Consider the following 26,333-nt stretch of genomic DNA (forward strand, 5'->3'; position numbering starts at 1 on the left):
GAAGTTAAATACAAGAAAAACAAGGGCGAATAGGAGTAGACGAAAGGGAACACAAGGAGAACAAGGAGAAGGCAAGGAGAATACAAGGATAATAAGGGAAGATAAAGAGAACAAGAGGAATACAAGAAGAACAAGAGAAATGCAGGATAAACAAAGGAAAAACAACCAGAAGAAGTTAAATACAAGAAAAACAAGGGAGAATAGGAGTAGACGAAAGGGAACACAAGGAGAACAAGGGGAAGGCAAGGAGAATACAATGATAATAAGGGAAGATAAAAAGAACAAGAGGAATACAAGAAGAACAAGAGAAATGCAGGATAAACAAAGGAAAAACAAGCGGAAGAAGTTAAATACAAGAAAGACAAGGGAGAACAGGACTAGACGAAAGGGAACACAAGGAGAATAAGGAGAAGGCAAGGAGAATACAAGGATAATAAGGGAAGATAAAGAGAACAATGTAAATATAAGGGGAACATAAAGAATACAAGAACATGGGAAATACAAGGAGAACATGGGAAAACAAGGAGAACAAGGGGAATACAAGGGTTAGACAAGGAGAACAAGGGAAAGAAAAGAACAAAGGGAATACATGGCCTGCCGTTCGTGCAGATCCATTGGTTGCGACAGGACTGCCTCTTTTGATTTTATCGCTCTTAAATGCCCGTCATCTTCTCGTGGGTTTTAGCTTGCGAGCAAGCATTGTAACCACTAGACACCGAGACTACTGTATTAAGTACAATAGGAGTTTTGTAAACCATACCTTCCATCTGGCAAAGGAGATCCATGCAGGTCATCGACGCTGCAGTTGAGGAAGCTGTAGAGTATAAATCCCAAAATATCCAGCGTTTCCACAAACACATTCCACGCCGCCAGGTAACGCGCTCGGGGTTTGAACTTTGAGATGATAGAACCCGATGCCATCACACCCAGAGCGGAGAAGAAAAGACCTATTGTACCTGTAAAATATTAATTTATTTTGTAAAATTTGTGAGAAAACTGTGTAGCCTTCATGTAGCATAATACAGGGGCATCATTTTATTTTTACTTCAATTTTTATTGTACCTGAGTTTTTGAATGTACTTCACTCCCACCCCTTCTACTAATGAAGTTCAACTTCCTCCATACAGAACCAAGGCCGCATGTAAACACTACTGAGTTAGTGAGTATAGTACAGTACGTTCCAAAAATATGTTCGCGTTTTCTAGTGACGAAAGACCTTTCAATATTGAATCATATTTTCGCACAGGTACTGTCCGTTTGCCTACGTCGCATCCCGATTTCCCCCACCTGCTTCTGCTCGCCCCTCTGTAAGAGCTGGGCTGTCTTAGCTCTTTTCTGAAAACATTAATTTCTGTTAGGAATTGGACGTTTACGTAATATTATACAACTGTTTAAAATAACTTAAATAAAAGGGCCTCGTTAAGTAATTCACTGTCACGTGATTTTCCCCCTTTCTACTATCCTGCGACATAACTACTTGGACGGACAGTAGATAGCATGTCTGAGTAATTTTGTCTGTGCGGGTAGGGCAAAAGTGAAGATTGAATTTACAGTACGTAAGGCACTTTTTTTTATAGAGTAGGTACAGGATTATTTCACATGAGTTACTAGTACGAAGGACGAAACTGGTAATTGGAAATAGATGCAATAGTCTCTAGTGCGATAATATGCACAAAAGAACTGAAGCCTGTATCGAAATGAATGGCCACCATTTTTAAAAATGTGTTTAAATATCCATATTATGATCATTTTTAAATTTAACTTCATTCTCTATATTGTACGCTAATGTGCTGTAGACAGTATATTATACACTGCATAATGAATACGTTCGCATGGATAACTCTGTTCGTGAGTGAAAACACTTATTCTTAATACCGTACTGTATTTTGATTAAACAAAAACCTAATGAAAATTATCGAACTCAAAGTCGCGATATTTCCTAGTCTACGTAAATGGATGAACTACTTTTATACCCTCCTATACCTAGTAAAGTGATTTGTTTGTGTTTTACTCCAGTATCATCGAACTAAAGCCGTGGAAGGGGGTTGTAACGGTGTTTCCGGTTCTCTGAAGGTATAGTCAGGTTAATATTAAAAATGTTAGTAAAAATAAAATGATGTCCCTGTACTTATTTTGTCTTTAACTATTGTAAATTACGTATAGGAATGGATAAAAAAGATACAGTTATCCAATATAAATTTGTGTTGTATCGAGACCTGTTATGAAGCTGGATTTTGAAGCACTTTGTCTAAACTGCGTTTCCAAGTACTTGGGCATGAAGATCCAGTATCCAATGAAAGCGAACAGGTACAGAACGGAGCTCATGGAGTTACACACCAACACCTTGTTCCTCGTCAGTCTGTACACAACTTGCTTGAAGTCTGAAATCAATTAAAGAAATCGGGATCATGATAGAATATTGTTTCTCATTACTTACCGTAAACTGGGGTAAAGAGGATCACATGTGGTAAAGTGGATCATATGTGTATTGTTAGATAAGTCAGCGCCACATGGATCACACATGCAAAGAAAACTATTTTTAGTGGCATTTATAGGAGAAAGGTTTTCTTTGCATGTGTGATCCATGTGGCGCTGACTTATCTAAGCAATACACATATGATCCACTTTACCAAATGTGATCCTCTTTACCCCAGTTTACGGTACTTACAAATGACTTTTAAAGAACCCGGAGGTTCATTGCCGCCTATCCTGAGCAAGATTAATCCAGTCTCTATCATCATATCCCACCTCCCTCAAAGCCATTTTAATCTTATTCTCCCATCTACGTCTCTGCCTCCCCTAAGGTCTTTCTCCCTCCGGTCTCCCAACTAACACTTTATATCCATTTCTGGATTCGTCCATACATGCTACATGCCCTGGCCATCACAAACGTCTGGATTTAATGTTCCTAGTTATGTCAGATGTTAGTGAAAGGGATAAATTTAGATTGGCCGCATTTGAAAGGAAGATATTGCGAAGGATTTTTGGACCTGTAAGGGATGGTGAAACTTGGAGAATAAGATATAATAATGAATTATACCAGCTTTATGAGTCTCCCGATATAATAACGTCCATTAAGATTGCTCGTCTGAGATGGGCAGGGCATGTTAAGAGAATGGATGAATGTGAAATGCCTAGGAAGGCTATGGAATGTGGGATTGTTGGAGGAAGAAGAGTCGGAAGGCCAAAGCTACGATGGATGGACTGTGTTATGGACGACATTAAGAGGCTTGGAGTGAAGAACTGGTGGACGGTGGCTAAAGATCGAGACCGATGGAGAAGAATTCTTAAGGAAGCCGAGGCCCGATCCGGGCTGTAGCGCTATGGATGATGATGATGAATTATGTCAGGTGAAGAATACAATGCGAGCAGTTCTGCGTTGTGTAACTTTCTCCATTCTCCTGTAACTTCATCCCTCTTAGCCCCAAATATTTTTCTAAGGACCTTATTCTCAAACACCCTTAACCTATGTTCCTCTTTCAAAGTGAGAATCCAAGTTTCACAACCATACCTTCCCGGGGGTAAAAGGCGGTCAGAGAGTGGTGCCGACCACGCCACCTCATTCTAGTGCCGAGGTCATGGGAAGCATGGCGCTCTACATCCATGCCCCCCAAGTCCTTCATGGCATGTTACGGGGATACCTTTACCTTTTTTACCTTTACAGAAGAACCGGTAATATAACTGTTTTATAAATTCTAACTTTCAGATGATTTTTTGACAGCAGACTGGATGACAAAAGCTTCTCAACCGAATAATAACAGGCATTTCCCATATTTATTCTGCATTTAATTTCCTCCAGAGTGTCATTTATATTTGTTACTGTTGCTCCAAGATATATGAATTTTTCCACCTCATCAAAGGATAAACTTCCAATTTTCATATTTCCATTTCATACAATATTCCGGTCACGAGACATAATCATATACTTTGTCTTTTCGGGATTTACTTCCAAACATATCTGTTTACTTGCATAAAGTAAAATTCTCGTGATTTCCCTAATAGTTTGTGCATTTGCCCCTAACATACATCATCCGCATAAACAAACAGCTGATGTAACCCGTTTAATTCCAAACCCTCGCTGTTATTTTGGACTTTCCTAATGGCATATTCTAGAGCAAAGTTAGAAAGTAAAAGCGATAGTGTATCTCCTTGCTTTATCCCTCAGTTAATTGTAAAATCGTCCGACAGAGACTGGCCTACAGTATACGTACTCTGCTATACGTTTCACTGACACATTTTAATAATAATAGTGATAATAATAATAATAATAATAATAATAATAATAATAATAATAATAATTTATATTATTTTACTTGGAAGAGTTAAGACCTTAAGGCCTTCTCTTACACTCAACCAGATGTACAATTAATACAAGTGCATAATGAATTAAACTAGTTTGTTGGGATTACCAAATTCAATAAGAATATTATATGAAACGTATTATTCAATCAATAAACAGCATTATGATATTTATCAGTGTCTTGTCTCGTAAAGTCTCTGTACATAAAATATCTCGGGTTCAACCATAAGAAATATTTATTTCTAGTTAAATGTCTTATGAAAATAGTAATTTATGATACAAGAGAGTGAAGTAGGATTTTATACAGGAGTGGAAAGTTTGGCGACCAAGGCGTAGCCATAAGTTAATCAGGTAAATTTATGCAATTGTTTAAATAATCTGTCTCTTTTTACCTCAAGACGAAGGGAGAAAATATATATATATATATATATATATATATATATTTTTAATTTTATCTTTTATACTGCGTGTTCAGTTCAAAGTCTGTCATGGCTCGCTGTATGCCGTCATGTGGCTAGCCGATGAGCCTAGAGAATTCAATCTTCCTACACTTCCGCAGAGGCGAATTACCTATGTGCCAGAGACGTTACCTAACAAGTACGGCGTTCATTCAGAAGAGTATGTACCGATACGTACGGTAACGCCGATAGTGGCAGGAATGTGAACTGTTTGGAAACACGTACTGAGGTGAGTTTTTTTTCTTACTGTCGGGATATGGGGAGAGGGTTAAGACGATTACTTCCGTATTTGTTGACATTAACTTCGACGGTCAACATGGACACGGGGCATTTGATCTGTGTTGTGGAATGTTGCCGTACGCAACCGATGATAACAAATACCCTGCGTACGACTTGCCCGCGCAAAACACAGTTCGAAATAGATTATGGTAGCACACAGACCGTACAGACCGCCATCTGTTGCTACGACGTTCAAGTTATACCGCACACGTTCTCGAGTTCAGATTGAACGCCTTGAATAATAGGAAACTTTTCTGACATAAAAGCTGAATTTTGCAATTGATTTTATATTCAGATAAATCTAATGTAATACGAGTATAAAGAAATATTTTGAGTTCAATCTATAAGATTTATCAATTTTCAAATGTTTATTTTCTACAATAAGTATAAAATATTAACGTTTTCGCCTTTTCGGCATCATCAGATATGTTAAAACACGTAATCTAGAACTTGAACAAATTGACGAATATACATTGTAATATACGTGGCAGATAAATTTCATGAGTTTTATGTATTAAGTGGTTATAAGTAAAAGTTTTTATAAAATGATTGCAGGACATGTATATTTGGCAGGTCAATTGTGATTGTATATAGGCCTACATATAACTCATATTACAAACACATGTGAATAGTTAAATAACAAGCATTAAATTATTGCTAAGTACAAATATCAGCAATATAAAAGGTTTGAATTGAATTTATTAATTATTAGTGAAATGGTAATGTAATAGTAATAAATTTGAGGACAGGTATTATGTATATACAATCACAATTGACCTGCCACATTTACTTGTCCTGCAATCATTTTATAAAAACTTTTACTTATAACCACTTAATACATAAAACTCATGAAATTTATCTGTCATATATATTACAATGTATATTCGTCAATTTGTTCAAGTTCTAGATTACGTGTTTTAACATATCTGATGTTGCCGAAAAGGCGAAAACGTTAATATTTTATACAGGGACATCACTTTATTTTTACCAACATTTTTAACATTAACCTGGCTATACTCGGAAACACTGTTCCCCCTTCCATTACAGGAGTTTGATGTTACTAGTGTAATATGTAAACAAATCATTTTACTAGGTATAGGAGGAGAGAAAAATAGTGTATCCATTTATGTTGTAGGGAAATACGATATTACGATTTTCAGTTTGATCACCACTTTTACGGAATTTATCAAAATACAGTAGAGTAGTAACATTTTTTTAACTCAACTCTTCAGGCGGCTATGTTCGTTATGTAATGTCTACTTTATTTAGCATATTAATTATTGGTGTTAACATACAATATAGAGAGTGCATTTAAATTGAGGGGGTCATAAGTAAAGGGCTGTAAGTGCACTTAAGTTACTTTTGAGAAAATAGGGTTTAAATATTTAAGCTTTCGTAAAATCGGTGAATTTTTTTTTTATTTTTTTTTTATTTTAATATGTGATGCGATTAAAATATCCCTTTGCCACTAAAATTTTAGATACTTTTGCTTACACTGGATGCACTTAACTCATATTATTACAAATGTCACTAACATTCCTTTGCTTCTAGCCACCTCAATTCAAAAAAAGCTAATCTGAATTTTTAAACAAGTTGCTGAAAATGGTTGCCGTTCATTACAATGCAGGCTTCAATTCAGTACGCATATTATTAAAAACATTTTGAAGCATATTCTCTGAAATTGAATTTATGGTTTCTTGAATATAATTTTTTAGTACGATATTATGAATATAGGTTCTTTCTTCTATAGAAAACGCAATCATATTTATGAAACAAGAAACACACTATACACTGCAGTGTTTACTTCACTGCTTGAAGACTTCGAATGCAACAGCGGCCGAAAGTTTGTGTGTCTGACGGGAGCAAGGACATTAGTCAAGGGGTGGGAGTGAAGTACATTCAGAAATGCAGGTACAATAAAAATGCAAGTAAAAATAAAATGATGTTCCTGTAGTTATTGTAGCAAATAAACATTTGCAATTTGATCAATCTAATAGATTGAACTCAAAATATTTCTTTATATAAAAGCTGAAACTCGCTTCAAATCGCTGACTCACAACAGTGACGTCATGACACACTTTGAAATGAACACCCAGTATTTGACTAGCTGCCAAAGAAGCTCAATCGGAAACTCTTGTGAACGGTGTTTAGGCAATAAAACATGTAACCTGCGAAAGATGTTGGAGGTTTGCTGCTAGTTTGAACTGTCACATCTTCATTTGCAGCCCTGGCTTTCATGGCCCTGTATGCTGCCCGTGGGAGCTTCCTTGGGAATAGCGCCATCCCGATGCCCGTGACGCCGCTCAAGACTCCAAGCGGTCCCCATCCTGCAAACAGTAAGTGGAATCACATTTGGAACACTACAACGCCCGCAATCCTGTGTGACTGCGTTTTCTTGCTTGTAACAAATTCACTAAACAGTATGCAATTGCTTTGGATGACCGTGCAAGAATGAAGTTAATTGAAAGTCCTGAAACCTTAATGTATTTCATGAACTTATTCAATCTCATATGGTGGTATTTTCTGCCCCGAGGATATAAAATAATTTGAAGCTTAGATTGCATGGTAAGAGACTTTTTTTCTAGCCTCACAAAATCGACACTTGGAATTTTCATTGCAAATTCATTGAGAAAGTTTTCGATGGGTACAATAATTCTCACCAATTTCATCACAGTCATAAAGTTAAACTTTATGGTCACTTATGCCTATTAGTGATGCCCAAAGTCTCTCAGTCAGATTTAGTGTACGGGGTGTTAAGGAAAAGAATTCTGTATTCTGAGGGGTGGTAGTACTTACTTACAAATGGCTTTTAAAGAACCTGGAGGTTTATTGCTGCCCTCACAAAAGTCCGCCATCGATCCCTATCCTGAGCAAGATTAAGCCAGTCTGTACAATCATATCCAACTTTCTCAAATCAATTTTAATATTATATTGTCCTCCCTCGGCCTCCCCAAAGGTCTTTTTCCCTCCGGCCTCCCAACTAACACTCTATATGCATTTCTGTATTCGCCCATACGTGCTACATGCCCTGCACAACTCAAACGACTGGATTTAATGTTCCTAAATTATGTCAGGTGAGGAATATAATGCGTGCAGTTCTGCATTGTGTAACTTTCTCCATTCTCCTGTAACTTCATCCCTCTTAGCCCCAAATATTTTCTTAAGCACCTTATTCTCAAACACCCTTAACCTATGTTCCTCTCTCAAAGTGAGAGTCCAAGTTTCACAACCATAAAGAACAACCGGTAATATAACTGTTTTATAAATTCTAACTTTCAGATTTATTGACAGCAGACTAGATGACAAAAGCTTCTCAACCGAATAATAACAGGTATTTCTCATATTTATTCTGCATTTAATTTCCTCCCGAGCGCCATTTATATTTGTTACTGTTACTCTGAGATATTTGAATTTTTCCACCTCTTCAAAGAATACATTCCCAATTTTTATATTTCCATTTCGTGCAATATTCTGGCCACGAGACATAATCATATACTTTGTCTTTTTGGGTTTTACTTCCAAACCTATCTCTTTACCTGCTTCAAGTGAAATTTCCGTGTTTTTTCCTAATAGTTTGTGGATTCTGTCCTAACATATGTCATCCGCATAGACAAGTAGCTGATATAATCCGTTCAATTCCAAACCCTCTCTGTTATCCTGGACTTTCCTAATGGCATATTCTAGACCGAAGTTAAAAAGTAAAGGTGATAGTGCATCTCCTTGCTTTAGACAGCAGTGAATTGGAAAAGCACGAGACAGAGGCTGGTCTATACGGATTCTGCTGTACTTTTCACTGAGATGTATATTAATTAATCGAACTAGTTTCTTGAGAATACCAAATTCAATAAGATAATCATATAAAAATTCTCTTAACCGAGTCATATGCCTTTTTTAAATCTATGAATAACTGATGTATTGTACCCTTATTCTCCCATTTTTTCTCCAATATCTGTCGAATACAAAAGATCTGATCAATAGTCGATCTAGTACACCTAAAACCACACTGATGATCGAAATAATTTCACCTACATATGGAGTTAATTTTCTCAAAATAATGTTGGACAAAATTTTGTACGACGTCAACAAAAGTGATATTCCTCGAAAGTTACTACAGTTAGTCTTGTCCCCCTTCTTAAAAATAGGTAGGCCTACAATTAGTATTCATAAAAATACTAATAAACATGGGCCCTAAAATTAAGTTTTGTATGAAACAAGAAATTTGAAGTTGTTATCGTAAGAACAGCGTATTTTCTAATGTGAACTCTTTTATTGCTTCTTATTGGGTATGTAGTAATAAACAGAATGGTAACCAGGTGTGCAGTCATTTGGCTGCACCGACTTTCAATTAACTTATGGACCAGAATTATTGGCGATATCTAATAGGACTGTGCATTCTACCAGACACATTAATTGATGTTAGATATTTTAATTTCATAGCAAACGAATTGCCTGTCTTGCTGGATGAAATTTCGTACCATCAACGGCTACAATTGTGGTTTAAGGGTGCTGGAGCACTGGCAATTTTTTTACAATGTAATAGGACATCTGAGACATATTTATGGGTGATGCATTGGTCGGAGAGGTCCAGTAAAATGGCCTGCACGTTCTCCCGACTTAATTATTTGATTTTTGGTTATGGGAACATTTAGCTTATGCAATCCCCATCGGTGGTGTTCAAATATTACAGGAGTGCCTCTTCAGCGCCTGCCAGCACACTCGAGTCCAATTAGGAGTGTTTCGAAGATTGCGTGAGTCGCTAAGACGTTCGGCAGAAGGATGCAAAATGAAAGGAAAACACACTGAGCTCCTCCTATGATATTGATGAACAAGTACTCAGATCTCGGCAGATCTGTCTGTCTATTTATGTATGTATTTATTTATTTATTTTGCAAATGGCTAGTATATGACCAATGGAGTCAGTGACTACAAACAACAAAAACAAAAATAGAAAAATTTTTACAGGTAACTCAAATAACATATGTTCATCCTCGATTTTCAATAACGGTCATCTTCAGAGGAGGAGTGGAGAGTTGGACACTTTCACAGGTGATGATGGGTCCATCTCTTCACAAATTACGGAAGATTAAAGAAATGAAATGTGACCGAGTATTTTTTATTAAGAAAAATTAAAAGATCATTAGATACTGAGACAACTTTCCAAAAAAATACGATACTTGTTTTTAAATTAAGGTTACCAGATGTCCCCTTTCCTGGGGACAGTCTCCGAATTTTGCTTTCTGTCCCCGGGACAAAATTCGTCCCTGGAATGTCTCCGGATTTAATAATTTTTTCCCAGATATCTGCGGATTTTCGTTGTTAATATAGTTTATGCTCGACAATGCCGAAATATAGTAAATACACCTGGTAGCAGTCCTTTAATGCATGTCATTGAAGTACACCTATTCATTAAAGTTCAGGTTTTCGATTATTCTCGGATATGCAATCGAAAGACAACGAGGGAAACGTCACGGAGGCTGGAAATCCAATACTGTCGCAGAAGGTTATGTTCTGTTACTATAATAATTAGCGTTAATTGTAAATTCAATTTATCATCTCGTTTTTCAATGTCTAATTTAATTTCAAGATTATATCAAGGTTAATATTTAGTTTACTCTGTAGGTTATAGGCTATCAAGGTCAATGTGGAGATCTGTTCCTCGAAAAAAAAATACTTTAGCGTCTGCGCACATCTCACAATTTACGAGGTATTGCACAAGGTCAGTTCCGCTCTTCAGTTAGATACAAATAAAATGAATAATTCTGAATAATTTCAAGTTAGAAATATGGTCGAGCATAAAAAGTCGTATGAAACTCGCCCATAATGGCAATTAAGACGCTCGTATGAAAATTATGAAACTCGCTTGCGCTCGTTTCATAAACAAACATACTTGCGTCTTAATTACTATCATTATGGACTCGTTGCATAATGTACTATTAATAATCATTGCCTATTGCTGTGATAAATTTTGCTGATGCAACTTTTCCGCTTTTTCATGATGCCATAATCAAAACTGAAAGTGAGGATGTAACTGTAGTTGAATCTTCTATTGTTATTGAAGTTAATACAAAAAGAATAACTCCAGAAAAGAATATACATTTATGTCACTGTCAATTAAGCAACTTTTGGGGATTTTTAGAAGAAGTGGCTCTTATTTCACAACAGAATTCTTAGTGTCTCTCATGAATTTCATAAAAATGCTGTTGAATATCCAGTGCCTGGGTTATTTATTCACAAAATAAGATATCTAAAAATGTACTTATATTACTGAGACCTCCTCTAGAAAGAGAAAAATTTGAAGAGACAGTCAATTATTTTTCTTCAAATGTAGATGGACTTGAGTTGGATGGAGATCATTTATTTGATGAGATTTTTTGCTTGAAGAAATATGTGACTTCATAGAAACTGACAAAGTGGAAGATATTAATTTTAGGAGTCATGTTTATTAGACTTTTTGTCTCGTTTTTATGAATACCAACACCTCTCAAAATATTGAATGCTATTTTTAACACCCTGTATATTGGAGATACTGAAGTTAATTGAGATACATGCGAATAAGTTTAGAGTTTACAGAATAGCAAACTAACCAAGCCACCAGGCGCCAATCCATCGAGGGTCTTCATTCGTTATGGTGGGATGGGAAGACGTGTCCACATACATCTTGAGTGCGTACGACCCCAGCAGGTATCCAATCGTGGGCCCCAGCATTTTAATGCATTGACTCACAGCTGTAACAACAAAGTGCAAGTTAACACTATATCGGAAGACAGAGGACGCCGACGGACAAAGATAGAGTTGCGACTGTCACAAAACCCCAGAAAAAATGTCTGTGACAATGTTCTCGTGAGACTGACTTATGGCTTTTAAGGAACTCGCAGGTTCGTTGCCGCCCTCACATAAGCCTGCCATCGGACCCTATCCTGTGCAAGATTAATCCAGTCTCTACCATCATATCCCACCTTCCTCAAATTCATTTTAATATTATCCTCCCATCTACGTCTCGGCCTCCCCTAAGGTCTTCTTCCCTCCAGCCTCCCAACTAATACTCTATATCAGCGTTTCTCAAACTATGGTCCGCTGACCACCAGTGGTCCTCGATGTCTGCCCTTGTGTGGTCCTTCAAAAAAGACAGAATAAAAAATAAAATTCAATCGAATTGCTTATCACACTACAACTGAAAATCTCAGAGTTTGTAAATGACACATATCAATCGCCTTTCACTTTTTTTCCCAGTACTGAAATTTTATTACATTTATCTATCCTACTCTACTCTCAGCAACAAAAGAGGGATTTAAAGCACTATGAACGTGGTGTTTCTCGCCATCTTTTCCGTGCAAATCTGGCGCTGTGCCTGTTACCCAGCTAGGGACCACCCGAATTCATAACAGGACCAAAGTACCGAAACCTTTGCATGTATTTATGACTTTCTTAATAGTTTTGCTAACACCCAGTCTGCACATGCAAATTGTCACGTACTGTACGTCGTACACCAATTAAAGAACATGCAAAATTGCATCTTTACTTGTTGAAAATTGATCATGTTTCTGCATTAATTTTTTTATTTGTTTTTGCAAATGACGATATAAGAAATTTTCTTCTATTAACATTAAATTAATTAATTAATTAATACTAATATAAAATTAATTGAATTATATTAATTTTAATTAATTATTTCTACATTAAAATGTAAGTTTACTGTTATTAAAATATGCTACATAAATGACAAATTTTCTTTCGAAGGGAACAAGAGTAAGGAGGTCCGCGGAATTGTTCTGACTTAAAAAAGTGATCCCCACTTCAGAAGAGTTTGAGAAACACTGCTCTATATGCATTTCTGGATTCGCCCATGCGTGCTACAAGCCCTGCCTATCTTAAACGTCTGAATTTAATGTTCCTAATTATGTCAGGTGAAAAATACAATACGTGCAGTTTTGCGTTGTGTAACTTTCTCCATTCTCCTGTAACTTCATTCCTCTTAGCTCCAAATATTTTCCTAGGAACCTTTTTCTCAAACAACCTTAATCTATGTTTCTCTCAAAGTGAGAGTCCAATTTTCACAACCATACAGAACAACCGGTAATATAACTGTTAAGTTAACTAACGTAAAAAAATAAATGTGGTAAATTTAACTCGTTAAAATAAATAGTAATAAAATGTGTTCACATTATTTTGAGTAACTATGAATATTAAGTACATTAATTATGAATAATATAAAAATTCTGTTTGTCACGTGATCAATACATAATTTATAAACTATACAGCATTAATACAGTAGCGTGCAAATTAATCCGAACACTACATATTTTTACATTTTCTGTCATTGTTGGCCTCACAGCTGCTCATACCGCTTTAATTGACATCTGTAGCACGTGTAATTCCATTGTTGAAGGTCTGTCATTATTTTTTTTATAATATGTGACATTTTGCCTGTCGTTTTGTACTTATAAGCATTTCAGTTGTGTTGAAGACTTAATACTGCAATCCTGTGTACATTCTGTCGTCTTCACAAAATGGATACAACTCCACGAAAACGGTCTAAAATTATAACATTAGCAGAGCATTCTTCTATGACACAGAGGAAAATTGCTGCAGAATGTCACATCGGTTTGGCTACTGTTAATTCGATCATAAAACGATACAGGGAGACTGGATCAATCACACCCCAGAAAAAAGGAAACTGTGGCAGGAAAAGGAAGTCTTCACCTGCAGATGATCGTTTAATTGTCAGGAAAAGTAAATTAAATCCTAGACTAACTGCTGTCGACTTAACCCGCGAGTTAATGGCTTCCACTGGGACGAATATTTACGTCACAACAGTGCGGCGTAGATTTTTGGAAGCTGGACGAAGGGCTCGTCAGCCTATTAAGAAGCAACTGCTAACCCCTGTTATGTGCAAAAAACTCTTAATGTGGGAAAAATTACATCAACACTGGACAGTGAATGACTGGAAGAATGTCCTTTTTTCGCTGAGTCTCATTTCGAGGTCCACGGCCACCGTGTTTCTTACGTACGGAAAGGATGCGAAAAAGTAACAGCAGCTCATCTCCAACAAGCACCCAAATACCCCCCTAAAGTAATGTTTTGGGGTTGTTTTACACATGAAGGGCCTGGAGCATTAATACCTATCAAGGGAATGATGAATTCTGACAAATATATTCACTTATTGGAAACCAGAATCGTACCCCAGCTGCAAAAATCATTTCCGGATGGCAGAGATGCGTTGCAACAAGACCTGGCACCATGCCAAACGTCTCGAAAAACTACAGAATTCTTCAACAAGAAGAATATTCAGGTACTCCCCTGGCCAGGCAACTCACCCGACATCAACCCCATTGAGAACTTGTGGTCAATTTGCAAAAGAAGAATGCAAAAAATGAATTGTTCTACAAAGAAGAAGATGATTTCTGCCCTCATTGGTGTATGGTTTCGCGATGAAGAAATGAAGAATATTTGTGGGAAATTAGTGGAATCCATGCCAAATCGTCTCAGAGCTGTTATTAGGAACAAGGGAGGCCACATAGATTACCGAGGTATGTCTTAGATCCTTTTTTTTTTTTATCCCGTTTGAGTGTTTTCGCATAAGTAATTACGTTGTTCGGATTAATTTGCACGCTACTGTACATAGTCTACCAATCGAGTGAATTCGAATTTGAGGCTCCACCGATTAAAGTGGGACGAGAAAATAATGGCGTTTCCCATTATGCGATGTTAAAATATTTTCACAAATATTATGTTTAACATTTAATGAGTACAAATCTAATCACAGTTCTTAATAATGACCATGGATTGTGAACACAACTGACAATAATTGAAGCGTCGGCTGAAAGAACGTTGTAAGTTACAAAATTTTCATTCGGCGTGTTTCCGTGTAATAATGTTGTATGTCATGTTACCTTGCTATACTCTTTCGCTTGCATCAATGCAGTACGTGAAATTTGTCCACTCAAAAGTTTGCTACCCTATAAGAACAACGTTGTACGTGTGCACATTTTTGCAGCTCCTGTAAATTTTACTAAATTCAACTTACAACGTTGTTCCAGCCGACGCTTCAATTATTCTTATTTATACTAGGAATGTTTCTGTGATATACACAGGCTTCCTCAACCAAAAACAATCTTCTTTTTCCGAATGTCACTATCCAAACAGTCTTCATCTTGCACGCAGGTTGTGGCTTCATACGCTTCCTTTTTCCAGATGGTACCCAGTGCAAGGTTTTTCTATTTAATTTACTTACATGCGCATACCATCTTAGCTGTAGTTCTTTTATTTCTTGAACAATATCTGTTGTAACTTCAATTTTTTTCTTGGGCCAAAATTTCTTATTACTTATAACTTTATCTATTCTTGAAATTGTTGCTGAACGTCTTGTGTAATAATTTCTGTATTTCTATTTCTATTCTAATTTCTATTTATTTTTTGTGTCTGTTTGAGTTTCCATAACGGGCTCCAATGGGCAGGATACGTTTCTCGCCCTTCTTTTTCTATTCACGTGAAGAATAAAGAATCAACAGAAACTTTGTAAAATCATTTATTCATCAACAATGGGAAAATGTGTAGTTCATTTTAAAACAACCTTTTTGAAAGTAGAGAGATCGATATTTGTGAGAGAGAACGATTGTAAGTTAGACTAATTTACAAATGGTTGGTGTAAATAAAAAATGACTTAATGTATTCCGAGGAATATGTGTTTATATCTCATGTGAATCATTCTAAGATGATTAAATTCGTACACACTCTCAATAAAATAATGCAATGTTCTAGAAGAAATCCATGTTCAACAACTATATTCCAAAATCCGTTTTTCTATATCAAAGATTGTGAAAATGAAGTAACCAGTCAAAAGCTCTATATACAAATATTTAATACATTTACGGTCTTACTAATAAAAACTCTATATACAGACGTTTAACTGTCTTATACTTATACAATGAGTAGCTCGTTTATAAGTCGTGTGTAAATTCCTTACTAATAATCACTACATACGTCGTGTATAACAGTATAACTGTTACACAGCTACGTCATAGTTTCGTCATTACTTCATTACTAAAGGTAATAGAATATCTGAGGTTCTCTATTGCATCCGGTAGAGCGCTCTAGTGTGGCGTGTTAAGTATCGATAGTACAACTGGCTCTAATCGATTACCACACTATATTTTGGTCAAAGATTACAAGCTACAGCAATATTATTCTAATTATTCTGTGCTCTTTGGCTTGTTCTTCTGTGGTTACAAGGCAACCATCATCATAAAATGACAGTCGATACGAACAGCTGTTAGAGGGGCGGCCATTTTTTTCTCTATATACAACGCTTAAACAAGGGGTTTCGTGTATATAACTACTGCAAAGCAATTCTCATTGTATAGTTACAGACTATTTATACTTTCAACGCTTATGCATGGTTTATTAGTAAATTTTCTGTCTCAACTCTGCATAAGTCTTGTATAAAAACTATACACGGTTTATTAGTAAGACTGTAAATGAAGAAAGTAAAAAGAGTATTGTGAAGAGAATGTGAGGATAACTTACACAGGAGGAAAGGAGACTGGTTCTTGCGTACGTTGTCGTCCAGATAAGCGAGGCCCAATGTGTAGTACATGCACGCTCCAATCCCCGTGATGAAGAATGAGATGAAGAGAATTATAGGCGGTAAAGAAGAGAGGCCTTCTGCGGAACAGTCCTCTTCCTCTCCTATGAACTCTTCCCTGCAGATCAGATCTCCTGTTTCTTGAGCTGCGGCAAAATATATTTCAAGTACTACTATTAGATCCCACTTCGCAAGTAAAAGACTGAAGCTTATCGGAACACAAAATGTTTGAATTCTCTTTATGCAGGGTGATCAGACCTCTGCGCTAAACTGTGAGAGTTGATATTTCTCGCATGGAGAATTATTTTTGCCCGAAAGCTAATTTTCTCCGTCGAGTTCTTTAGGGACTACTCGATCTTAGGTTATGGCATAATGAAATACTTAATTTACTTCCATACAGTTTACAGTAGATGTTGAGTACAATTTATAATTCTACATACCGTTTATAGCAGGTCTTAAAATGTGTCCACCCTGAACTACAATACTTACTTACTTACTGGCTTTTAAGGAACCCGGAGGCTCATTGCCGCCCTCACATAAGCCCGCCATCGGTCCCTATCCTGTGCAAGATTAATCCAGTCTCTATCATCACACCCCACCTCCCTCAAATCCATTTTAATATTATCCTCCCATCTACGTCTCGGCCTCCCTAAAGGTCTTTTCCCCACCGGCCTCCCAACTAACACTCTATATGCATTTCTGGATTCGCCCATACGTGCTACATGTCCTGCCCATCTCAAACGTCTGGATTTAGTGTTCCTAATTATGTCAGGTGAAGAATACAATGCGTGCAGCTCTGCGTTGTGTAACTTTCTCCATTCTCCTGTAACTTCATTCCTCTTAGCCCCAAATATTTTCCTGAGAACCTTATTCTCAAACACCCTTAATCTGTTCCTCTCTCAAAGTGAGAGTCCAAGTTTCACAACCATACAGAACAACCGGTAATATAACTGTTTTATAAATTCTAACTTTCAGATTTTTTGACAGCAGACTAGATGACAAAAGCTTCTCAACCGAATAATAACAGGCATTTCCCATATTTATTCTGCTTTTAATTTCCTCCCGAGTGTCATTTATATTTGCTCCAAGATATTTGAATTTTTCCACCTCTTTGAAGGAAAAATCTCCAATTTTTATAGTTCCATTTCGTACAATATTCTGGTCACGAGACATAATCATATACTTAGTCTTTTCAGGATTTACTTCCAACCCTATCGCTTTACTTCCTTCATGTAGAATTTCCGTGTTTTCCCTAATCGTTTGTGGATTTTCTGCTAACATATTCACGTCATACGCATAGACAAGAAGCTGATGTAACAATACATTCATTTAATTGTTGTTAGAGGAGAAAAATTCTCTCCGGCACCGGGAATCGAATCCGTGTTCTTGGTTCTACGGGCCAAGCGCTCTAACCACTGAGCTACGCCGAAGTTCAATCCATAGCATCGGATCGAATCTCTCTCCTCTAGTGTTTTTCCCTTTGTGGTCTTACTTCATGTTAGAAATAATGTATGTTGACATGTTAGGCCTATATAAAACCAACTGCCATTATACAAGGAACGCACTCAATTGAGTGACTTAGTGGCCGGGATTCCACAGTAAATATATGCACTGTTGGACGAAGAATCTACGTAAAGGTTTTTTTTTTTGGTCCTACAGAATTTATCTGTTATGGTACTTCGGCGTAGCTGAGTGGTTAGAGCGGTTGGTGCATACAACCAAAGACCCGTGTTTGATCCCGGACGCCGTAGCAAATTTTTCTCCTCTATAGTCGACGGCAATTCGGAAGGCTGTTGTCTGCTAGCGTTTGCGTCGAGAGAGACAGATAGAGAGAGTAAGGCAGCGTACAACATTGCCACATCGTACTTCACGCACGTGCAATACAAATAGCGCAGGAGAGAATTTAAATTATCAAAACACAATAATGACCTTAGCCGTTGATTACTGTAAGCATGACACCAAACAAGCCCTCTTTCCTTCACTAACAATATTCTTTGCACGATTCTCAATCCCACACCACATGCTTCTGCAGTCGTTTCTTGTATGTTGGCAACGTTGCTGCCAGCATCAAGATCTGCTCGTTAACGTTTTTAAAATAATTATACACCTTAAACACTATTTTCCGCGCCTGCTTGTGTAATACTTGTCTTTTTACAGTCTCTTCTTCCATTTATTTACCTTACATAAACACAGTAAATGTTAGTTTTACTTATTCAATTTATTGAAACACTCGCACGTGAACAAACTAACTTGGGAAGTGCTTGTTATAGACTGATTCTGATTGGTTCTACTGTACAAGCGTGTGACGTCACATACCAGAAATGCTGCGGCGCATATATAATCTAACCGCCTTCCGAAATGCCGTCTAGTCTAACAACAATTGTTATAACATAACAGATAAATTCTGTAGGACCAAAAAAATTAATGACACAGTAAAACACAGTTTATAACCATTTGTAATATTTTGTTTTTGATTTGTAAATTGTTAATTTGTAGTTTTCTAACGTTGTGAAACGAGCCTCTGGTAAGTTTCTGGTGTATGGGGCTTTTTAAAAATACAGAACATACTAAGAGATTGTAACCGAAGAAACAAGGAGGGGAAAATTAAGGAAATTTTATTGGTAAAATGAGATGAAAATGTGCATTAGTTAACTGTCGTGTGTCGAACCTCAACATAGTTGAGTCGCAGTCTAATATATACAGTCACGAGACCACTATTTTTATAAAATTAGACAGAAAGGGGCAACTGGTACAGTAAACATAACCTATAATTTCAACGTATCTAAATATTCTTGCTGTGCAACTGAAAACTATTGAATCGTGCATAAATGAATGTACAAGAATTTCGCAATATTTAATCGAAATAAAGGCAGGTATTACACATACGAACAACGTAATTTTCACACCAAAAATAATATTACACCTTAACTCGCAAGGAATTATGTCTGAAGTGTCCCCTAACCATTGTTTTAAATTTTATTAATGCAATTACACTACATTTTAGAGAAATATATGTTACTCTTTATGCATTCCAATTAATTTATATGGTTGAAACGTCACCTTTCGTGGTCGGGTTAAGCGAGTCACATGGCCTGCCTTACGGCCTGTATTAGTTCACGATGGCTGTGACACAGTCTATTATTCCTAGTACTCACAGCGCTCCAAGCGGCTAGCAACTATCGCGAGATATGCAAATCGTTGGCAAAAAATCATATCAAACTTAGTGACTGTATATAGTAGACTGTGGTTGAGTGCACTTACTGCTGTGGGTGAAGTTGTATTCCTGGGGCCCGTATTCCCGCGTCAGCTCGAGAGCGTCCTGCCCTGCCCCGTACAGGAGATGCGGGAGTATACGCAGGAAGCAGGACAGGCTGACGAGAATCATCCCAGAAGCGATCCATCGCGTCTTGTGCCCCCTGCTGCCCAGGTATGACAGCAACATGGAGAAGGTCAGGCCTCCCATGTCCAACGCAGATATCATCAATCCTGGAAGTAAATACAGACTCAGGTCTATGGGAATGTTAGAACATTTTGTTCTTGTCCTTTTTACAGGCTGTTTCCATGAAAGCAGTGAGTCATATAAAACGGGTGGTTTTTAAAATCTTCCTATTTCTGGTAGATTAGAAACTATAAAGGTATAACTTCTTCCTAAATAACAATAGGAGTTTTGTCAGGATCCGTCTGTGCTTATCTATTTAACAAATATTAGTAGTTTTCAATATTTGTCACATTTATTTATTTAGTTTTTTAACGTTCTCGGTTTGAGTAAGTAATCTTCAGAAAAAGTTTTATGCCTATATACATGAAAGTGGTACATATGTGAATTGTATATGACCCCTCATTATAATTTGGCATAGGTAGTCTATCACAATCTGATACATATTTTCTTTTATTTTCTTCCCTTACAGTTGATTCATCATATTCTAGTCAGATCTGGACATTACTACAAATGAACCAACCTATTTTAATCGCAACTACATCGCACATGTTTTTGATTTTAGTATTTAATAACTTTTAATAACTTTTGATCATGGCTTATACAGCCCTTGGTTTTAGTACAGTAATGTTTTAATCATTGTGTATGTTCACTCACCTCCACATTTCAACTGTTTCATTTATTTGTACTATTCACATATGTACCACTTTCATATAGGGTAAACTAGGGTCTGTTGGACAGTCGGGCATGTTGGACACTCTGTACTTTAACGTGTTACCACGCCACTTGTGGGCACCACATTCTGCTAGAAGTCAATGACGGAAGTAGCCACGAGTGGGGCTACTTCCGTCATTGACTTCTAGCAGAATGTGGTGCCCACAAGTGGCGTGGTAACACGTTAAAGTACAGAGTGTCCAACATGCCCGACTGTCCAACAGACCCTAGGCAAAAAACTTTTTCTGAAGATGGCTTACTCAAGCCGAAAACGTTAAAAAACTAAATAAATAAATGTGACAAATATTGTAAACTACTAATATATTTGTTAAATAGATAAGCACAGACGGATCCTGACAAAACTTCTATTGTTATTGTATCAGCTTATCGGCCCTCTGCATGCCCTTCAAATTTTCTTCCTAAATGCAAAGTAGGCATATCTCTGGAAGAACTGCTTACCTTCACAGTAGATTATTGTGATGTACCAAAGTATGCATGATATTTTCGTGGAGGAATTCTACATTACCATATGATGAAGGATGGGTGGAGCGGAAAAAATTTTCTCCGGCACCGGGACTCGAACCCGGGTTTTCAGCTCTACGCGGTGACGCTTTATTCCAGTTGAAGAATTTTTCTCCGCTCCACCCATCCTTCATCATATGATACATACCGAATATTTAGTCCTGACAGCTCAGCGACGCGAAAGAGGGGAAGTAATAGGAGTAGTGGGGAGAGCTTCGGAGTAGAGATAAGGGCGAGCGGTAGGTAAAGGAATGCAGTACAGCTTAATTGTACTGGAAACACACCGCTTTACCGCATGCGTGACATCCGATCTCTTCGAAGGCAAGCGAGTAACTAACCCATACGCTACTTGCAGTAGCAATTACTATGATGATAACGACGGTGATGATGTCTATGATGATAACTACATTGGTGATGACTGATGATAACGACAGTGATGATGAAGCTATGATAACGACAAATATGATAACTATGATGCTGACGATGGTGATAATAACGACAATGATGATAACGACAATGGCGATGACTGCAATGATAATGACAAAGATGATTATGACTAGGGGGTGGATGTTGATGAAAAGTCATCTTCTTATTTTTCACGTTAGGATGTTGCCTATTAATATAGAAATCCTTTCTATGTTAATATCAACGTAAAAAAGTAATTGAATTTTTTGCATTTTTTTGACATTTTAACTAATAGGTCATTTTTTTTCAGAATTTTTGGTCATTTTTAATATTTTGAAGAACTTTTAGATAATTTAGAGTGCATTTTACTTTCTTCTTCACCGATAGGTCTATTAAATAATTTTCTAACTAAATAGGTTAGTAGTAATTACCTACGGAATAAGTGAATAACAGTGAAGTTTGAGTTTTATAGTTTAGAACAGACTCTAAAGTCCATCCCTCATTCCACTGAAGGCTTCACTTCACAGAACGGAAGTAATATAAAATGCTTGAACAACAGCTTACTTTAAGGAGGACTTTGACCGCTACTGTTCTTTTGTCGATACGAGGATGTCTTTAGAATTTATGTTTGGAAGGGGGGAAACTTTCACCATGTCCTGGATAGGACGTTGTGTCCTCAACATGGTTCGGAAAGGATGTCTACTGTAGTAAACAGTATTTTTAACACAAAGATTGCAAGAATGCACGCTGCGTTCACAATTTGTTTTGTCATTCATACTTTCTCATCTGGAAGATCTGGTAATAAAAGTGAAGCGCGGAAGGAGGAGGAGCCGGAGAATGAAGGCACTGACATGGACCACCCCTGATTGAAACACATTGTAAACCCTCATTAAAATCTATAGGCCTAGTTTTTCCTTAAAACCTTCATTTTGTTGCATGTTCTTTTCCTTTATCTTGGCCAAATTCCAGGAAGTTGCCTTCTCTCTCCGAGATTTGCAGGGCAGTCATTGGAACAAGACGACTTATTTATGAGAAGTTGTGGTGCGAGTACGGTGAATAATATTTAAGTGTTATTTTCTTTTAATTATACGTCATTTTTCCATTAGTTTAGAGGCATTTTAATGATCATTTTAAGTATATTTTTAGGTCATCAACATCCGCCCCCTAATTATGACTGTGATGATTGGGTCGGTGATTAGGTCCTATGACTATAATGCCAACGACGGTGATTATAGGGACGTGATGGCTGATGATAAGGACGGTGATGATTTATGATAGGGATGGTGATAATGACTGTGATGATAACGAAAGTAGAGTATACCTGTAATATGGTGATGGTGATTATTAGGGACCGGATTTTTATGTAATATCAGGGTGTGAAATATGTAGCCTACATATTTATGTAAGAAAAATAAGCTGAATATGTACCAAAATATGTAAAATCATGAAAATATTTAATGTCAATATCTGGCAGGTATAGGATAATTAAGACTCTCTAGTTGTGATTTCACAGAGCACCCGACTTTTTTACCGCACACTTGACACGTTACTATTTTTCCAGCTGTAGTGAAAGCTTCGTCCATCGCAATCCATGATTTTATTTTTTTCGTTAGGGTTGAAGATACAGGGGCCATTTTAGTTAGTTAAAAGCAGTAGATAAACTCACTTGCACTTTATGACATTGTAAGTACTAAAACTAGAGAACTGAGTGAAATGAATGACACAATAGTACTGCAAGCACTGTTTCGCTTTATTGGATTAGGAGAAAATGAGAGGAGATGTGGGACACATGCATTTTACCTGCTCCTGTAAGAAACAAGTACTTACTAAAACCTCAAACTATAGGCATTTACAAACTGTTGTTTCAGAAGTGACATTTCTGTCTCATTCAGAAGGGTAGGATTATTCCAGCCGAGAACCGTACTTTCTAATTGCTTGGAAAATCCCATTTCCGTATAGGTCTACTAAATTTAAAATAAAGAGGTCAAGCAATAGTGGTACTTGTCACACCTAAAAAGGCTTTTATTCAATTTTACTTCTGAAAGAAAAAAAACTTCTGCTGCGGAATTTTTTTTCCTTTCAGAGTAGTAAAAATGAATAAAACCCCTAAATATGTAGATTTATGTAATACCAAGCCATAATATGTAATGTGGGGTAAACATGTAAAAATATGTAGTATCAAATTTTAATATATTAATGGTAATTACAAGATTCGCAAAGATTTGTTATTTATATATGGTTAGGTTGAAAGGAATATAATATGTAATTACATAAAAATCCGGTCCCTAGTGATTATAATGATGATGACGATGATAAGGATAAAAACAAGGAAGCTTTTCCTTACCTGAAGTCCTGCTGGATGTTTTAAACCTCTTCTCCACGGTGCTTATGGTGGCGTTACTATAGGAGTGGATGGCGTAATTGAACATGCCGGTCAGCCCGTATATCAGGATGTAGACCTTCTTGCTGGCCAGCCGCTGTAAGCATTCGGGCTGACACTCCCTCATACCGCACCGTGTGTCCTCCTCGTACTCGTCCCACATCCACTGAGGGATGCCATCCCTCTTCAAGTCGCCATTCGTTAGGGACTGAGTTTGGTCCTGAATCAACGAAAATAATGTGAGTTATTCGTTTACGTGATTGGATTAAAAGAAATGTTAATGAATATTTCAAATCGATTGATATATAAATTGTGCATAATCAATCATTTTTAAAGGCATGTTTTACTTCTAATTAAATCTGTGTGTCCCGTGTCGTGATTTACAGAACAAAATGGTTCCTTGCCGACAATTTCTCGTCCACCTTGAAGTTCGATTCTGAATAACCTATATATCTGGCAATACAGAAGATATTAGAATGGTACATTTAGGCCTAATATTATTTTAAGTAAGTACAGTGGAACCCCGATTATCCGTCACCCTTTTACCCGATTGTTAGATTATCCGTTTGTCTTTCTCTCGCTTTCTTTCTTTTTTTTTCTGCATAAATATTACTATACATTGTATTACCACGTTATTTTACAAGACTTTATTACGCAGTATGGTCTACTGTTCGAGTTGTCGTACTGTATAACTTCTGTTAAAAAAAATTCTTCTACGTGTGTCAAAATAAATCTTGTTGTGCTAAGTATCGAAAAAAAAAGTGTAGGCCTAACAAATTGAGTGGTTTGGGGAAAGAGAAACTGTGGCTCATCTCCCATCAGAATACGAGATTGGAGTGTATAAAGTATGTAAATCTACAACACGAGACCTCAATTATTCCTATCTTTCCACAGACAGACACGTTCCCTTAAAAATCCATCGTTGACAACCAGACTTACCTAAATTAGTAGACTTCTGATCCATTATCTAACGTGTTAAATATAAAACCTTGGAGGAAATTACAAAATCTTTCATGGTACGGATTATCCGATTTTTTCAATTAACCGTTCAGCCCACCTCCTTTATTACCACGGATAACAGAGTTTCTACTGTACAGTGAAACTTCCCTTAACGGACACTTCCCAATAGTGGACTCCTCTCAATAGCCGACATTCTAAAATTCCCCTGCAAAATAACATTGGCCCTTATGATGAAATTCTTCCAAAAAGCGGACATTCTCAATAACGGACGCGGACACTGAAATGTATCTCCAACAACAATTAAAACTTCCAAATAATGGACAGCGTAAAAGAAAACAAAGAAAAAGACGGTTGTGAATTAAACGGAATTCTAACGGAATTCTTTGCAACAATCATTATCGTGTATTTGAACTTTCTTGTACTTTATTGAAGGTAAGCAGCACAGTTGTTAGTTGTGATACTGTACGTGAGCAGTCCGTACTTTCTTAGTTTGTAAGTTGAATTTTCGGAAGTACAGTCACATTAAAAATGTCACAAAAACGTAAACGTTTGTCATTAAAAGAGAAAGTGGATATTGTAAAGCATGGTGAGAAGGAGAAATTAAGTGTTCGTGAGCTGGCCACAAAATTTAATGTGGGAAAAACTCAGGTTAGTGAAATTTTGAAAAACAAGGATGTTATTTTAAAATCGTACACTGAGCATGCAATTCTAGATTTATTTGTGTAAGGCGAAGTGGTAGAGTGACTGATGTTTATTTTATTTACCAAACATTTACTGGTACGATTTCTCTCTGGATGAATACTGTAAACAATCTCGCAAACTGTACTGTACTGTACTGTAAAATATAATGTTGAATATATATGAGAAATTTTAATGTACTGTTTACATACTAACGATTTTCTAAATAGCGGACACTTCTCAATAACGGATATTTAATTTTTCCCCGCCGATGTCCGCTATTGGGAAGTTTCACTGCATCCACTTTGAATTACTGTATCTTTGATAACAGTTGGTTCCATATGGATACCATTATGCGCTAGAGGGATGCTTTTGCCATATGCATTTCGTTTATACTGTAACTCTGTTACGCATGTATAAACAAATTATTGTTGATGTTAAGAATGCAATGTTTAGGGCCTACAATGGTTTTGCCTCGTTCAGGGCTAATATTTGCAAAGCGAAAGTGACACGAATCTGCTTATCTTTTTCTTTTTCAAAAAGCATTTTATACGTATAGCCTAATGTTATTCTGAACTAAGTATCCACTTTGAATGGCTGTATTTTCGGTAACAATTTGG

General features: G+C 36.8%; 1 protein-coding gene across 2 annotated transcripts in view; it reads right to left on the reverse strand.

Moving 5' to 3' along the window:
- The window catches only part of LOC138694952 (solute carrier organic anion transporter family member 74D-like), a 60,139-nt gene that overhangs the window by 28,524 nt on the left and 5,282 nt on the right, over positions 1-26,333 (reverse strand). Inside the window, exons 2-8 of one of the 2 annotated variants that reach the window (XM_069819173.1) lie at positions 24,040-24,295; positions 19,880-20,104; positions 16,561-16,764; positions 11,622-11,762; positions 7,206-7,364; positions 2,217-2,381; positions 761-956 (exon numbers count right to left, since the gene is read on the reverse strand). In XM_069819173.1, coding sequence (XP_069675274.1) covers positions 761-956; positions 2,217-2,381; positions 7,206-7,364; positions 11,622-11,762; positions 16,561-16,764; positions 19,880-20,104; positions 24,040-24,295 — 1,346 coding nt within the window. Of the gene's footprint in view, positions 1-760; positions 957-2,216; positions 2,382-7,205; positions 7,365-11,621; positions 11,763-16,560; positions 16,768-19,879; positions 20,105-24,039; positions 24,296-26,333 lie in introns of both variants that reach the window. The other variant, XM_069819172.1, reaches the window with a different exon arrangement.

This window comes from Periplaneta americana, chromosome 2 (genome assembly GCF_040183065.1).
Source record: "Periplaneta americana isolate PAMFEO1 chromosome 2, P.americana_PAMFEO1_priV1, whole genome shotgun sequence".
NCBI lineage: Eukaryota > Metazoa > Arthropoda > Insecta > Blattodea > Blattidae > Periplaneta > Periplaneta americana.